Source organism: Sprattus sprattus (assembly GCF_963457725.1).
Source record: "Sprattus sprattus genome assembly, chromosome: 2".
Taxonomy (NCBI): domain Eukaryota; kingdom Metazoa; phylum Chordata; class Actinopteri; order Clupeiformes; family Clupeidae; genus Sprattus; species Sprattus sprattus.
In genome coordinates this window covers 47,333,602-47,350,478 of record NC_137921.1, presented here as the reverse complement: position 1 = coordinate 47,350,478, position 16,877 = coordinate 47,333,602, and the positions used below count along the sequence as shown (strand labels likewise).

The 16,877-nt window shown below is 39.9% G+C and overlaps 1 protein-coding gene across 1 annotated transcript in view; it reads left to right on the top strand.

The window, feature by feature from the left end:
* The window catches only part of abca7 (ATP-binding cassette, sub-family A (ABC1), member 7), a 39,684-nt gene that overhangs the window by 21,414 nt on the left and 1,393 nt on the right, over positions 1-16,877 (top strand). Inside the window, exons 30-48 of the mRNA XM_080860515.1 lie at positions 551-643; positions 1,823-2,015; positions 2,307-2,401; positions 2,530-2,562; positions 2,666-2,771; positions 2,901-2,975; positions 3,083-3,252; positions 3,521-3,698; positions 3,999-4,114; positions 4,242-4,386; positions 4,939-5,062; positions 5,398-5,527; positions 5,787-5,910; positions 6,115-6,177; positions 6,289-6,395; positions 15,675-15,816; positions 16,069-16,203; positions 16,365-16,468; positions 16,589-16,681. Coding sequence (XP_080716641.1) covers positions 551-643; positions 1,823-2,015; positions 2,307-2,401; positions 2,530-2,562; positions 2,666-2,771; positions 2,901-2,975; positions 3,083-3,252; positions 3,521-3,698; positions 3,999-4,114; positions 4,242-4,386; positions 4,939-5,062; positions 5,398-5,527; positions 5,787-5,910; positions 6,115-6,177; positions 6,289-6,395; positions 15,675-15,816; positions 16,069-16,203; positions 16,365-16,468; positions 16,589-16,681 — 2,226 coding nt within the window. The remainder of the gene's footprint in view (positions 1-550; positions 644-1,822; positions 2,016-2,306; positions 2,402-2,529; positions 2,563-2,665; positions 2,772-2,900; positions 2,976-3,082; positions 3,253-3,520; positions 3,699-3,998; positions 4,115-4,241; positions 4,387-4,938; positions 5,063-5,397; positions 5,528-5,786; positions 5,911-6,114; positions 6,178-6,288; positions 6,396-15,674; positions 15,817-16,068; positions 16,204-16,364; positions 16,469-16,588; positions 16,682-16,877) is intronic.

The following is a 16,877-nucleotide window of genomic DNA, read 5'->3' as shown; positions in this document are numbered from 1 at the left end:
GTGTGGTTCTATTACTTAGAGTAAGTAAAGCTGTTTTTCAATGACTGTACAGCAGAAGAACTGTATATTATGCTAAGCAGTTGTAAAGTTGCCATTGTTGATGGTTTAAACTGTTATGGTACAAATATGGTCCATACTGAGGAGCAAACATTCTACAGATGAAGCCTGACTGTTTTTGAAAACTGTTCCAGTTCCACATGTGGGGAGTACAACAGAAAAACTGCTTTCAGTTTACAGGCTCCATTTTACATATAAAGGAATATAAAGGAATTTACTACTCTCAAGAAAAGGAGACCTTTACTAAGCCAAGCCATCACTGGGTTTTCCTACCGGAGATCACATGATCCCAGGGGAGGAAGGAAGCCGGTTAAGGCCAGTTGTTGCAGGCCTTGAATAGTCTTTGTGGCTGTCTGTAAACAGGAAATGTCTCTGTTTTGTACACTTTCACAATGACCTGTGCTGTTTCTATTCTGTTTAAAAAAATGCTTTGCTGACTACAGACCTGATTTGAATATGACCTGATATGTCTGTTCTGTCTTCAAATGTGCAGCAATGATGCACCAAAGGACCCAGACATTAAGAACCTCCTCAATGCCTTGCTTGACCCGCCAGGTTTTGGCACCAAATGCATGGACTTAAGCACGTAAGCAGCTCCTGTTGTATTTGCCTATCAATGGTCCTGCCCTCTTGAGCCCATTACCTTAGTTATACCCACTCTTTTGCCACAAATAGCAACTGCTTTTTTATCCTCTTTTTATAACATGATACCTGATATGTCTCTTAAAGTTGGAAGCTTATAATTTTAGCCAAAATACTTCTTGACATAGTTATCTAATATAATATAATTATATAACATATAATTAAGTCAATTAAACTAGGTATGTGCATATTAACTATTTTATATATTTAAATATTCAACCGTGTCCTCAGACAGTTATTCAGTTATTTACAGGGGTGGATGTACAGTAAATGGAAAATCTATCTGGAAAACATTTATCTTATGAGTGGGGGTAATGCCACCTCACAACTATTATAAGTGTGCATACCATCTCCACATATTTAGAGAATACATTTTGGAAGTGAGCATTTGCTAAAGTATCCCTTGTTTTCTCATAACTTACCACGAATCAGAGCATTCACATAACATCCAAATAGGGATATTAGTATTCCAATAGTTATGCCTCAAACAGTTGTTCAGACGTTAAATCAGTCCACGGCCCTAAAATAAAGAGTAATTGTTTATTTGAAAACAACAAAAAAACACCTATGTATGTATTGAAGATGATCCATTCACTGTTTAAGTAAAGTGAATTAAGTATGCAGTGTATGTTTTGAAGAGGATCTATTCACTGTTTAAGTAAGGTGAAGTTAAATTAATTGTTTCTCATGTTCTGTCATAAGAGGATGACACCATGATAATTTAGAAGAGTCAACTGACTGCTGGGATGAGAGAATGAGTAGGTTTGCCATTTGTTAGCTTGTATCTTTAACATTGCATGGTCATCAGCTCAACTCTGGCCACCTTTTGACACTGTTGATGTATGTGACTTGCATAGCATGAGATACTGTATTACATTTAATGCCACAGCTTTTAATAATAACTCTAACTCAATGAGACTCAGACTGCTAAATAACATGCATTTAACCGTTTCATCAAAATTGACTTTGAAAATCTCTCTTAGAGATGCTTCAATTGGAAGCACTAGTCTTGACCATGGCAAGGTGACTAGGCAAGACTATGTTATTTTGTAAATATGATACATGTTTTGTGTGTGTGTGTGTGTGTGTTTGTGTGTGTGTGTGACCTTGTATACGAATGCAGGAACTCTACTTGTGTGGTGGAGCAGGGCTCTAGGTTCACGCGACCTCAGGTGTCGTACTCCACCTGGCAGCTGCTGGGGAAGGGGAACTGGACGCGCGAGCGGCCCTCTCCTGAGTGCGTGTGCAGCTCCGAGGAGGTGCGGCGCATGTTGCCAGACTGCCCAGAGGGAGCCGGAGGACTGCCCCCGCCACAGGTCAGATACAAACACACACACCCATACACTAACATGAATGCATGGACAGATGCATATATATGAACGTATATGTACTTATGTGTACAGGATGCACACAAACTTACCTGAATGTGTCCATTTGGTTTCTGCGTTCAATGATTAAGGTTAATTATTTGCTTCAAAATGGAAATCCTTCAGCTCAGGTAGTGGCCAGTGAGTTCCTACCTTGCATCAGTAGTTTCCTTTTCTGACATGCTCTCCTACAGTTAGTCACTATGTTATTGATCTTTTCGACTTCACCGTGTGCCACAGCTAGAGCGACTGACTGGAGACACCCTGCAGAACTTGACCGGCCGTAACATCTCTGATTACCTGGTGAAGACATATCCGCAGATTCTCAAGAAAAGGTTTGGCTCAGATCTGTACCTGCCGTCTGTGTTACATTCTCCTTTTTGATACTTTCTGCTTGTATATGTCATTAATTTGTTGATTAACATGTCCATTTGCTTCTGTTCATATAATTTGTATCTGCTAGCATGAAGACCAAGAAGTGGGTGAATGAATTCAGGTGAGTTTTTCGTGGTGCTGAACAATTGCTACAATTGGTCCTCTATCATGTGATGGGGTATGTTTTTATCTAAGTGGAACATGTGATTGCACATCCTCTCTAGGTATGGAGGCTTTTCTCTGGGTGGGAAGGCCTCTCAGTCCTTACCAGATGGGCACCACCTGGATGAGTCGGTCTTGGCCATCAGATCACGCTACAGAGTGACAGAGGTAGATACTATATTACAACAGTTAGTGTTTAGCTGTACGAGGGCTTTGTGGTGAGTGGCTGTTTTGGATGACTTTGTCCCTTGCCGTTTTAATTTTCTTAACGTGTAGTCTCATGGGTCTCATCCACAGAACAGTTCCTTTGACCAGCTTTTGCAGAGACTACCAGGCTTTCTGAGCGGCTTGAACCGCGAGCAGAACGTGAAGGTAATCTGGGGTGGATTAGCCTCCCTGAACAAATCAGTCTTTTGCTGCCGTGAGTTGGCAAGGTGCCCCCTGGTTTGGAGTAAATCTTGATCTTCTTCCTCTGCCAGGTGTGGTTCAACAACAAGGGTTGGCATGCCATGGCATCCTTCGTCAATGTGCTGAACAATGGGCATTTGCGTGCCAAATTGCCCTCTGGTGCGGACAAGAGGCGCTATGGCATCACAGCCTACAATCACCCCCTCAACCTCACCAAGGAGCAGCTCACTGAAATGGCCCTGTAGGTGCCCACCTTATCTTGTCTGCACTTTCTGTGTGACTTTCCTTTTCATTTTGCCCTTCTTTCATTCTTTCAATTGCATTTGTTCTGCTTTGATCTGGCCCTTAGTTATCGTAATCTTGTAATAAGAATAACTGATGTCATGAAACTGTTCCTCTCTTGTCACTCTTGAATGTTGTCTATTAAAATGTTGCACATGAATGATACTGTGGGTGACGATACACCACACCATTTGCTGATCTGACTTGTATTATCTACTCATGAACAGGATGACTACCTCAGTGGATGTTCTGGTGTCTACCTGCGTCATATTTGCCATGTCCTTTGTGCCGGCAAGTTTCGTGCTGTTTCTGATTGAGGAACGCGTCAGCAAAGCCAAGCACCTGCAGTTTGTCAGCGGAGTGAAACCAATCCTTTACTGGCTGGCAAACTACACATGGGACATGGTCAGTTTACCCAGACTGCATACGAATATGCTATTCATCACGGTTCAGCATTAGACACATTAATGTTTAAATTTTTGCTTTAGTATTTCTTTTTCACGAAAATGGCATTGTTGCTCAATCACCAAATGCTAAAACTCGACAATAAGATCAACATACTGTAAAACTAAATCATCAATCGTTTATATTTAGCCATTCGATTACTTTTGGTGGCACACATTGCCACCAATATGTGCCACCTTGTTCAGCTTTGGTTACAGCCACCGGTGGTGATAAAAAAAAATGCCATTTTCCTTTTTTCAGCTGAACTACTCTGTGTCTGCCGTCATGGTGGTGCTCATCTTCATCAGCTTTCAGCAGCAGTCTTACGTCTCTGAGGCCAACCTACCTGCCCTTGTCCTGCTGCTTTTGCTCTATGGGTGAGAGACTTTGTTCTAGAATGCTCCACACATACATTCTTGTAAATGGTCTCTTAATAGAACACAAATGACAACATTACACTCTACGCACAATCCTATGACATGTAACTCCTGGCCTTCTCCGCAGCTGGTCCATCACCCCGCTCATGTACCCAGCCTCTTTCTTGTTTGAAGTCCCCAGCACAGCTTATGTTGTCCTCACCTCGGTGAACCTCTTCATCGGAATGAATGGTAGCATTGCCACATTTGTTCTCGAGCTGTTTGTGGATCAGGTATGTGGATGCTAGGGGGCCCAATTACCCCCTGAAGTTCTATGTATAATAGTATGTGTCTCCCCATTCATATACTGATTGGCAAAGCTTGATAGTTGCAACAAAATAGAAGAGGGATAGAGAGATCAAGAGTGATCTTAAGAGACTATGACACAATGTGCTACAACTATTGGATGTTTCTTTGCACATAACATTTGTCTACCAAAGGTATACAAAGATGTGCAGTAAGAAAATTCCTTTTAAAGCAGCATAACGGATTAATTGCTAATCGTTAACGAGATGCTAGTGGAGAAAACTAGCGAAACCTCTTGAAATGTGCTCACTCTGACACTATGACAAACTAGTTTGTCAAGAACTGTCCTAACACAGATCAATACACACATCAATATTTGTTCCCTGTTCAACTAATCAAGAAATGTATCAGGATTTAATCTTGGTGTTGGGTTAAGTACAGTATGTCCTCCAAAGGCTCAATCAAAAGTGTTTTCACATTCCTTAGATGTCAAGGAAGTAACACTTAGCTTTCTCCTGTTTTATGTATATCCTTACCAGCACTTGAACGACATCAACAAGATCCTGAAGAAGGTCTTCCTGATTTTCCCACACTTCTGCCTGGGCCGAGGGCTCATTGACATGGCCAAGAATCAGGCCATGGCTGATGCCTTTCAGAGACTCGGTGAGTCATGTAATGCTGCTGTTCCTCATCAGGGGTGTTTCCTCTAAATATTCAGATTGAGAAAATGCCCATTACTGCTGACTACTGACAGTTTGTTCTTAAGCACTCGTAAGGATTCAACTCAAGTCTAGAATTGTGTTAGTGATGCCAGTTATAAAGATTGGACAAAATATCTTGTGTGCCAGATGCAAAAGAGGTTGTTGCTGAGGTTCATCACTTTTATATCCCAGTATACATATATACTGTCTTATGCTTACCCTGTGTTTGCATACTGTTGTGTTAAAATCAGTCTGGTTGTTTTTTTTTAAACATTTTTTTTTGGTCTGTATCTGCAGGTGCCAAGCAGACACTGGACCCACTTGAGTGGGATTTTGTGGGGAAGAACTTATTTGCAATGGCAGTTGAGGGAGTGGTGTTCTTCATATTCACCATTCTACTGCAGTACGGGTTCTTCTGCAAGTTCAGGTACAACGAGCATCTGCTGCTTGGTGCAGTTTTATAGCAAACATGCTATACCGAATATATACTTGAAACCAAGACCGGTCTTTCGCCTTGTATTTCCTTAATGAACACTTAAAAAGCTGGCAGTACACAGTATTGTTTGAAGTTAAAGACACTCTTCATAAAACTCTATGTTATATTTACTTATATTCTATTGATACTTAACACACTCTTATACCAAATGTGATGTTTCCCCTGATTTCCTTAATTTCTGTCGGCACAGACCCTGGTCAGACCCAGTGCTGCCCCCTCTTGGCCCAGAGGATGAGGATGTTGCCAAAGAGAGAGACAGAGTACGAAACGGAAGAGCACAAGGAGACTTACTGTGCATGAAAGACCTGAGCAAGGTAGCCACATATAAATATGACATTGAAAATGTTAACGTTTATGTCTTGAGAATGATGAGATGCAATTTGTAAAACCACTGTCACTGTTAGTAATACTACCACCAACACAACTGCAGAAATGATCTTTCTGTTGAATTGTCTTTCAATGACTAATTGTCTGAAGCTGGGTTGTATAGCTGACCAACTGTATTTGTTGTTGGGCAGATATACAAGGCAGGCAGGATGCCAGCTGTGGACCGTCTCTGTCTGGGGATCCCTCATGGGGAAGTGAGTGAATGATATACATGCCTCTTTTTTCTCTTTCTCTGCCTCAAAGAACTCTCTATATCCCTCTTGTGGACAGTTCATATAAAAGTCTGTTCATGTTTTCTCTGTCAGTGCTTTGGTCTACTGGGAGTGAACGGTGCTGGTAAGACGACCACATTCCGCATGCTAACGGGAGACACCGACATCACCCATGGAGAAGCTTATCTTAGTCAGCACAGGTACTGAATATCTCACAGCCGCTGAGAGGAGTTGCTTGACACTTAAATTTAATACTCCTATCCAACATCTTTATTGTAAGATTATGCCCTACACATCATATGTTATCATATCATCTGATACACGTATGATAGACTACACTGCCATCTAGTATTCTAAGTATGAGTATTCTATGTGTTTGATGTGTCCCTGTGTGACAAGTCTGTTGTGTTTTGTGACATTTTGTGCCATAACCAAATAGCTCTTAGGATAATTGTTTTTCAGTTGCCTCCAAGTGTAACTCGGTGTGCTCAGTCAAATTTAGTTGACTGGCGGTGGCAAATTGGTTTGGATGTGGAAGCCTGCTGTTGCACTTAGGCGCACACTGGGACGATCGACCCGCAATCATTCAGAAATTGCCCTGTCATCTCTCTGGTCAATCTGACCCTGCTTTTCTCCACTTTGCCATAAGGAAAGCGAAGTCTTCCTTTACTCACGTAACCATCAAAGCTACATTATGACTTTATGTCCTCAACCACCACATTTTCCCTGTGGCTCTTTTAGTCCAGAGTTTAAAATGTTTTTTTGATTAAACTCAAATGAATCAAGTTTGCTTGTGATGCATCTTATACTGTGTGGCAGCCTATTTACCCGTTTATAAAAATAGTTTTTACCCTTAATGTAAATCAATGACATCATTGACAGTTTTCTGTTTCATAGTTCTGCTTATCCTTAAAGAAGCATTCTGGATCAATTGCTATTCGCTAAAGATATGCTAGCGGCTAAAACTAACGAAATCTCTTGAAATGTGCTGACTTGGACATTATGACAAACTAGTTACTCAACAACTGTCCTAACACAGTCAAACATCAAGCAAGTGCAACACAAGACAAAGCAAGACGGCAAATAAGCTACATACTAGTTCGGCAGACAGTAGAAAGCCGGGGCGGCGTCAGGCAATCCTACATTTAGCAGTTACTGTATATGCCTATGGACCCTGGTATGGCAATTGCACGGAGGCGATTCTCCATATTAAAAGTCATTGTAGCACCCCAATTTTTTTCAAGCTGTTATTTTAAGGTAAAACTGCTTATCCTAACCCTAAATCCTGAAGTATAATTGTTTCATACTGTTACTTTAAAATAGTAACCACATGAGCGTACCGCATACCCACTAAACATGCGGTCTCTTTCAATTTGTATCCACTTTCAATCTTGCCGCATGTATGCTTATGTTTTATCCTGAAGCATGTATGAATGTTTCTGCTCGCCTCTGATTTTCCCATCTCCTTATCCCTTCCCTTCTGCCCCCATTTCTATCTCTCTATCTGGCCACCCCCAAGCAGATGGGTCCCCGCTTTTGAGCTGGGTTCCGTTTCTTCCTAAAGAAAGGGAAGCTTTTCCCTGCCACCGTTGCCTTAGTGCCATTATATTTTATATTACCATTGCTGTCAAATTGCAGCTTAAAGACTTTGTGATATGTAGACATATGATAGTACTCAAGGTTAGAAAGCAGTGTAGTCTTATAACAAGAATAATAAGAATAACTAGAAAATGCATTTCCTGAAGGAAATACCAGTGCATGAAATGCAAAAGTTAAGAAAGAACGAATAAAAGAAAAGAAAAGTGAAAGAAGGAAGGAAGAAAGGAAAGAACAGTAAAAGAAGGAAAGAAGAGTGGAAGAAGGAAAGAAGAAAGGAAAGAAGAGTGAAGAAAGGAAAGAAGAGTGGAAGAAAGAAAGAAGAGTGGAAGAAGGGAAGAAGAAAGGAAAGAAGAGTGAAGAAAGGAAATTAGAGTGGAAGAAGGAAAGAAGAAGGGAAAGAAGAGTGGAAGAAGGGAAGAAGAGCCAAAGAAGATAAGAAGAAAAGAAAGAAGAGTGAAAGAAGGAAAGAAGAAAAGAAAAAGGTAAGAAGAGTGGAAGAAGGGAAGAAGAAAGGAAAGAAGAGTGGAAGAAGAGTGGCTATGGATAAAGACAGTAAAGAGAGAGTGAAAATATTGAAATAAGGAGAAAAAAAGAGTGAAGCAGAGAGATGGAGTGTGAGAGAAAGTAGAGTGAGAGTGATGGAGAGAAAGGAGAGAGAGAAAAAAAGTACAGTATGGAAGGTGTCTATTAATATTCCTAGTTATACAGTTGAATGGAGAGGTACAGAGAGAAGAGGACCCTTGGAGGCTTGCCGCAGGTGTCAGTGAAGCACAGGTGCAAGCCAGTTTAATTACCCTATTATGATGTCATAATGGCCCAATGTAAGTCAATGGGAAAATTCAGATTCGTTTTTCTTTAATAACTTAAAAAGTATAAAGTGTAGAAAAGTGAAAAATACATAGCATAAGTGTCCTTTACAAGACCTACGCGACAAAGTTTGAATGAAGTTTCTACGTTAAGCGGTTCGGGCTGAATTAATCGCAGAAAAAGGTAACAAGAATAACTAGAAAATGCATTTCCTGAAGGAAATACCAGTGCATGAAATGCAAAGGTTAAGAAAGGAAGAAGAAAAGAAAGAAGAGTGAAAGAAGGAAAGAAGAAAGGAAAAAAGAGTGTAAGAAGGAAAGAAGAGTGAAGAAAGGAAAGAAAAGTGGAAGAAGGAAAGAAGAGTGGATGAAGGAAAAAAGAAAGGCAAGAAGAGTGGAAGAAGGAAAGACAAAAGGAAAGAAGAGTGAAGAAAGGAGAGAAGAGTGGAAGAGGGAAAGAAGAAAGGAAAGAAGAGTGAAAGAAGGAAAGAAGAAAAGAAAGAAGAGTGAAGAAAGGAAAGAAGAGTGGAAGAAGGAAAGAAGAAAAGAAAGAAGAGTGAAATAATGAAAGAAGAAAGGAAAGAAGAGTGAAGGAAGGAAAGAAGAGTGGAAGAAGGAAAGAAGAGTGTAAGAAGGAAAGAAGAGTGAAGAAAGGAAAGAAAAGTGGAAGAAGGAAAGAAGAGTGGATGAAGGAAAAAAGAAAGGCAAGAAGAGTGGAAGAAGGAAAGAAAAATGGAAGAAGAAAATAAGAAAGGAAAGAAGAGTGGAAGAAGGAAAGAAGAGTGAACAAGAGTGGCTCTGGATGAAGAGATAAAGAGAGAGTGAAAATATTGAAAAAAAGGAGATAAAAATGGAGTGAAGAAGAGAGATTGAGTGTGAGAGAAAGTTGACAGAGAGAAAGATGGAGAGATGGAGAGAAAAAAAAATAGAGAATGGATGGTGTCTTAATGTTCCTAGTTACAGTTAAATTGAGAGGGACAGAGAGAGAAGAGGTTCTTTGGATTTGGCACAGGTGTCAGTGAAGCATACTAAGGCAGAAGGCAGTAACTTCTATGTTAAAGCTCAGTGGTATGATAACAATGGAATAATGACCCTATTAATTAATCAGTAGTAATACTATTTCATTTATCACAATTACCAATACAATGATTATCACACACACACACACACACACACACACACACACACACACACCATTGAATTATCACATTAAGCACATAAAACAATGAACTTGAATTGTCACATGAAACACATAAAACATCTATGTCAGTCCATTGGGGTGTGTGTGTGTGTGTGTGTGTGTGAGAGAGAGAGAGAGAGAGAGAGAGAGAGAGAACGATAGAGAATGAGGCCCATTTTCCCCCTCCACATGCCCCCGCTCGCCAAGCGAAGTTACCCGATTTAGATGCACCTTTTTCGGACTAGCCACAGGCACTGGGTGGGGGAATAGCCCGATAGCTTAGCATATCTGCCATGCAATTCTAATGGTAATGCTACCTAGCTTGGTATGCTAACTGTCGGTAGCCTATACATCGTGAAATCAACCAAAATACTGATGTCACTGGCTTTAATTTGATAATGGCATGTTAGTAGTACATTTAATATCAGTACATTTGTTTAATTACTGCTGATATTTTACAAATACGTCAAAAACTCATTTTTGACCAAACTTGAAGTTACGGTCTTTTGCCTTAGCACGGCAGAGTAAAGCACAGGTGCAAGCCAGTTTAAAGACCCTATTATGATGTCATAATGGCCCAATGTAAGTCAATGGGAGAAATTTATATTCGTTTTTCTTTAATATCTTAAAAAGTATAAAGTTTAGAAAAGTGAAAAATACATAGCATAAGTGTCGTTTACAAGACCTACGCGACAAAGTTTGAATGAAGTTTCTACGTTAAGTGGTTCGGGCTGAATTAATCGCAGAAAAAGGTAACAAGAATAAGAAGAAGAAGAAGAAGAAGAAGAAGAAGAAGAAGAAGAAGCCTAGGAATAACAATACAGGGCATTTCATGCACTGTAACTAGAAAATGCATTTCCTGAAGGAAATACCAGTGCATGAAATGCAAAAGTTAAGAAAGAACGAATAAAAGAAAAGTGAAAGAAGGAAGGAAGAAAGGAAAGAACAGTAAAAGAAGGAAAGAAGAGTTGAAGAAGGAAAGAAGAAAGGAAAGAAGAGTGAAGAAAGAAAGAAGAGTGGAAGAAGGGAAGAAGAAAGGAAAGAAGAGTGAAGAAAGGAAATTAGAGTGGAAGAAGGAAAGAAGAGTGGAAGAAGGAAAGAAGAAAGTAAAGAAGAGTGGAAGAAGGAAAGAAGAAAGTAAAGAAGAGTAGAAAGAAGGAAAGAAGAAAGGAAAGAAGAGAGGAAGAAACAAAGTAAGGAAAGAAGAGTGAACAAGAGTGGCTCTGGATAAAGACAGTAAAGAGAGAGTGAAAATATTGAAAGAAGGAGAAAAAAAGAGTGAAGCAGAGAGATGGAGTGTGAGAGAAAGTAGAGTGAGAGTGATAGAGAGAAAAAAAAGTAGAGTATGGAAGGTGTCTATTAATATTCCTAGTTATACAGTTGAATGGAGAGGTACAGAGAGAAGAGGACCCTTGGAGGCTTGCCGCAGGTGTCAGTGAAGCACAGGTGCAAGCCAGTTTAATTACCCTATTATGATGTCATAATGGCCCAATGTAAGTCAATGGGAAAATTTAGATTCGTTTTTCTTTAATAACTTAAAAAGTATAAAGTTTAGAAAAGTGAAAAATACATAGCATAAGTGTCCTTTACAAGACCTACGCGACAAAGTTTGAATGAAGTTTCTACGTTAAGCGGTTCGGGCTGAATTAATCGCAGAAAAAGGTAACAAGAATAAGAAGAAGAAGAAGCCTAGGAATAACAATACAGGGCATTTCATGCACTGTAACTAGAAAATGCATTTCCTGAAGGAAATACCAGTGCATGAAATGCAAAGGTTAAGAAAGGAAGAAGAAAAGAAAGAAGAGTGAAAGAAGGAAAGAAGAAAGGAAAGAAGAGTGTAAGAAGGAAAGAAGAGTGAAGAAAGGAAAGAAAAGTGGAAGAAGGAAAGAAGAGTGGATGAAGGAAAAAAGAAAGGCAAGAAGAGTGGAAGAAGGAAAGACAAAAGGAAAGAAGAGTGAAGAAAGGAGAGAAGAGTGGAAGAGGGAAAGAAGAAAGGAAAGAAGAGTGAAAGAAGGAAAGAAGAAAAGAAAGAAGAGTGAAGAAAGGAAAGAAGAGTGGAAGAAGGAAAGAAGAAAAGAAAGAAGAGTGAAATAATGAAAGAAGAAAGGAAAGAAGAGTGAAGGAAGGAAAGAAGAGTGGAAGAAGGAAATAAGGAAAGAAAGAAGAGTGAAAGAAGGAAAGAAGAAAGGAAAGAAGAGTGTAAGAAGGAAAGAAGAGTGAAGAAAGGAAAGAAAAGTGGAAGAAGGAAAGAAGAGTGGATGAAGGAAAAAAGAAAGGCAAGAAGAGTGGAAGAAGAAAATAAGAAAGGAAAGAAGAGTGGAAGAAGGAAAGAAGAGTGAACAAGAGTGGCTCTGGATGAAGAGATAAAGAGAGAGTGAAAATATTGAAAAAAGGAGATAAAAATGGAGTGAAGAAGAGAGATTGAGTGTGAGAGAAAGTTGACAGAGAGAAAGATGGAGAGATGGAGAGAAAAAAAAATAGAGAATGGATGGTGTCTTAATGTTCCTAGTTACAGTTAAATTGAGAGGGACAGAGAGAGAAGAGGTTCTCTGGATTTGGCACAGGTGTCAGTGAAGCATACTAAGGCAGAAGGCAGTAACTTCTATGTTAAAGCTCAGTGGTATGATAACAATGGAATAATGACCCTATTAATTAATCAGTAGTAATACTATTTCATTTATCACAATTACCAATACAATGATTATCACACACACACACACACACACACACACACACCATTGAATTATCACATTAAGCACATAAAACAATGAACTTGAATTGTCACATGAAACACATAAAACATCTATGTCAGTCCATTGGGGTGTGTGTGTGTGTGTGTGTGTGTGTGTGTGTGTGTGTGTGTGTGTGTGAGAGAGAGAGAGAGAGAGAGAGAACGATAGAGAATGAGGCCCATTTTCCCCCTCCACATGCCCCCGCTCGCCAAGCGAAGTTACCCGATTTAGATGCACCTTTTTCGGACTAGCCACAGGCACTGGATGGGGGAATAGCCCGATAGCTTAGCATATCTGCCATGCAATTCTAATGGTAATGCTACCTAGCTTGGTATGCTAACTGTCGGTAGCCTATACATCGTGAAATCAACCAAAATACTGATGTCACTGGCTTTAATTTGATAATGGCATGTTAGTAGTACATTTAATATCAGTACATTTGTTTAATTACTGCTGATATTTTACAAATACGTCAAAAACTCATTTTTGACCAAACTTGAAGTTACGGTCTTTTGCCTTAGCACGGCAGAGTAAAGCACAGGTGCAAGCCAGTTTAAAGACCCTATTATGATGTCATAATGGCCCAATGTAAGTCAATAGGAGAAATTTATATTCGTTTTTCTTTAATATCTTAAAAAGTATAAAGTTTAGAAAAGTGAAAAATACATAGCATAAGTGTCGTTTACAAGACCTACGCGACAAAGTTTGAATGAAGTTTCTACGTTAAGCGGTTCGGGCTGAATTAATCGCAGAAAAAGGTAACAAGAATAAGAAGAAGAAGAAGCCTAGGAATAACAATACAGGGCATTTCATGCACTGTAACTAGAAAATGCATTTCCTGAAGGAAATACCAGTGCATGAAATGCAAAGGTTAAGAAAGGAAGAAGAAAAGAAAGAAGAGTGAAAGAAGGAAAGAAGAAAGGAAAGAAGAGTGTAAGAAGGAAAGAAGAGTGAAGAAAGGAAAGAAAAGTGGAAGAAGGAAAGAAGAGTGGATGAAGGAAAAAAGAAAGGCAAGAAGAGTGGAAGAAGGAAAGACAAAAGGAAAGAAGAGTGAAGAAAGGAGAGAAGAGTGGAAGAGGGAAAGAAGAAAGGAAAGAAGAGTGAAAGAAGGAAAGAAGAAAATAAAGAAGAGTGAAGAAAGGAAAGAAGAGTGGAAGAAGGAAAGAAGAAAAGAAAGAAGGGTGAAATAATGAAAGAAGAAAGGAAAGAAGAGTGAAGGAAGGAAAGAAGAGTGGAAGAAGGAAATAAGGAAAGAAAGAAGAGTGAAAGAAGGAAAGAAGAAAGGAAAGAAGAGTGTAAGAAGGAAAGAAGAGTGAAGAAAGGAAAGAAAAGTGGAAGAAGGAAAGAAGAGTGGATGAAGGAAAAAAGAAAGGCAAGAAGAGTGGAAGAAGGAAAGAAAAATGGAAGAAGAAAATAAGAAAGGAAAGAAGAGTGGAAGAAGGAAAGAAGAGTGAACAAGAGTGGCTCTGGATGAAGAGATAAAGAGAGAGTGAAAATATTGAAAAAAGGAGATAAAAATGGAGTGAAGAAGAGAGATTGAGTGTGAGAGAAAGTTGACAGAGAGAAAGATGGAGAGATGGAGAGAAAAAAAATAGAGAATGGATGGTGTCTTAATGTTCCTAGTTACAGTTAAATTGAGAGGGACAGAGAGAGAAGAGGTTCTTTGGATTTGGCACAGGTGTCAGTGAAGCATACTAAGGCAGAAGGCAGTAACTTCTATGTTAAAGCTCAGTGGTATGATAACAATGGAATAATGACCCTATTAATTAATCAGTAGTAATACTATTTCATTTATCACAATTACCAATACAATGATTATCACACACACACACACACACACACACACACCATTGAATTATCACATTAAGCACATAAAACAATGAACTTGAATTGTCACATGAAACACATAAAACATCTATGTCAGTCCATTGGGGTGTGTGTGTGTGTGTGTGTGTGTGTGTGTGTGTGTGTGAGAGAGAGAGAGAGAGAGAGAGAGAGAGAGAGAGAGAGAACGATAGAGAATGAGGCCCATTTTCCCCCTCCACATGCCCCCGCTCGCCAAGCGAAGTTACCTGATTTAGATGCACCTTTTTCGGACTAGCCACAGGCACTGGGTGGGGGAATAGCCCGATAGCTTAGCATATCTGCCATGCAATTCTAATGGTAATGCTACCTAGCTTGGTATGCTAACTGTCGGTAGCCTATACATCGTGAAATCAACCAAAATACTGATGTCACTGGCTTTAATTTGATAATGGCATGTTAGTAGTACATTTAATATCAGTACATTTGTTTAATTACTGCTGATATTTTACAAATACGTCAAAAACTCATTTTTGACCAAACTTGAAGTTACGGTCTTTTGCCTTAGAAACTTGAAGTTACGGTCTTTCGCAGAGTAAAGCACAGGTGCAAGCCAGTTTAAAGACCCTATTATGATGTCATAATGGCCCAATGTAAGTCAATGGGAGAAATTTATATTCGTTTTTCTTTAATATCTTAAAAAGTATAAAGTTTAGAAAAGTGAAAAATACATAGCATAAGTGTCGTTTACAAGACCTACGCGACAAAGTTTGAATGAAGTTTCTACGTTAAGTGGTTCGGGCTGAATTAATCGCAGAAAAAGGTAACAAGAATAAGAAGAAGAAGAAGCCTAGGAATAACAATACAGGGCATTTCATGCACTGTAATAATGCTGTCCCTGATCAGCAGTCTACAGAGAGAGCTAAGCAATCTTATACATTTACTGCAAGCCACACTGTGCCACATGGATCTGATAAACTTCGGTACAACATAAAGTTTGATGTTTGTAGACTTTCCAATGATAGGACCTGCTGAATTGAGGGTTTGGCGCCACTGTCACCTTGATCAGTGCATCATTTCATGTTGCATTCTATTTGGTTGGTTGGTAGATATAAGTTGTAGCAACAGTCCTATTGTGAGATAGGCATCCTACATTTCTGACAGTCAGAATTTGTGCCAGGCTATCTTTGACCGTGACAACAGCCATCTTTGAAACTTTCTCACTGTGGATCTTGGACCACCGTTTTGGAGCCACGACTAAAGATATTTCGATCTCACGTTGGTCATCTTTCGCCTGAGACAGCCCAGGAACACACAGTGTATACCTGCCATTAAGTGTGTTGTGTTTTGTGACTCCAGCGTACTGACTGAGATGGAGCGGGTCCATCAGCTCATGGGTTACTGCCCGCAGTTCGACGCCATCAGCGACCTGCTCACAGGCCGGGAGCACCTGGAGTTCTACGCCCGCCTGAGGGGAGTGAGGGAGGAGAACGTGGCAAAGGTGCGGATGGGTTCATTAGCTGTGAGAGGAGCTAACTCAAGTGTGAGGGCAGAATCAACATGCTTTGTGCAGGTCCAAAAACGTTGCCGCAATATATTTGAAGAGTTGATGAGAAGAGCTTTGGGCCTGCATGTTTCAGATAAGCTCATGTTGAGACACAATGAACATGTAGAGTGGATTAACATTTATATTCTCATCTCTACTCAAGCCACAAAGTGAGACTGACACTTTTGTCATTGTTCCTTCCATCAGGTGGCTGACTGGGGGGTGCGGAAGCTGGGTCTGACGCAGTATGCAGAGCGGGAAGCAGGCGGCTACAGTGGGGGAAACAAGCGCAAACTCTCCACTGCCATTTCCCTGATAGGAGCTCCTCCAGTGATATTCCTGGTAAGCCTGTGATAATTTACACGTCGTAGAGTATAAACTAATGGAAAAAGAATACCGGTATTTCTGAAACATATATTCTGTACTTGTGGGTACTATTCAGAAATTAACTGAGTGATTTAACTCACATGGTGTGGTTAAATGTGGTCCTCTGTATGACTCAGGATGAGCCTACAACAGGCATGGACCCCAAAGCCAAGCGCTTCCTATGGAACTGCATCCTGAGTGTCATCAAGGAGGGCAGGGCTGTGGTGCTCACTTCTCACAGGTAGATGTGCCATGCCATGTGTCTTGAGGGTCATCTCCAAAAAGCAGTAGTTTTTTTACTGAAAGACTGTTGTTGTGGCAAAAATGACTTCATTCAATCAATCATTGTTTGTGTCCTCAGCATGGAGGAATGTGAAGCTCTATGCACTCGAATGGCCATCATGGTGAATGGCAGGTTTCGGTGTCTGGGAACAGTGCAACACCTCAAGAACAGGTAGCAATGTTTTTGACTATTTCTGCGTAGCCTAAATATTGAAGCTATTATAATGATAGCACTCCAAATGAAATGGTACACAGTGACACTAACATGTTTATCTATCCATAACTGCTAATAGCAGAGCATAAACTTAATTATAGCTATAATTCAACTGAAATATTAATTGTACATATGAGACTGACTCTATTATTCC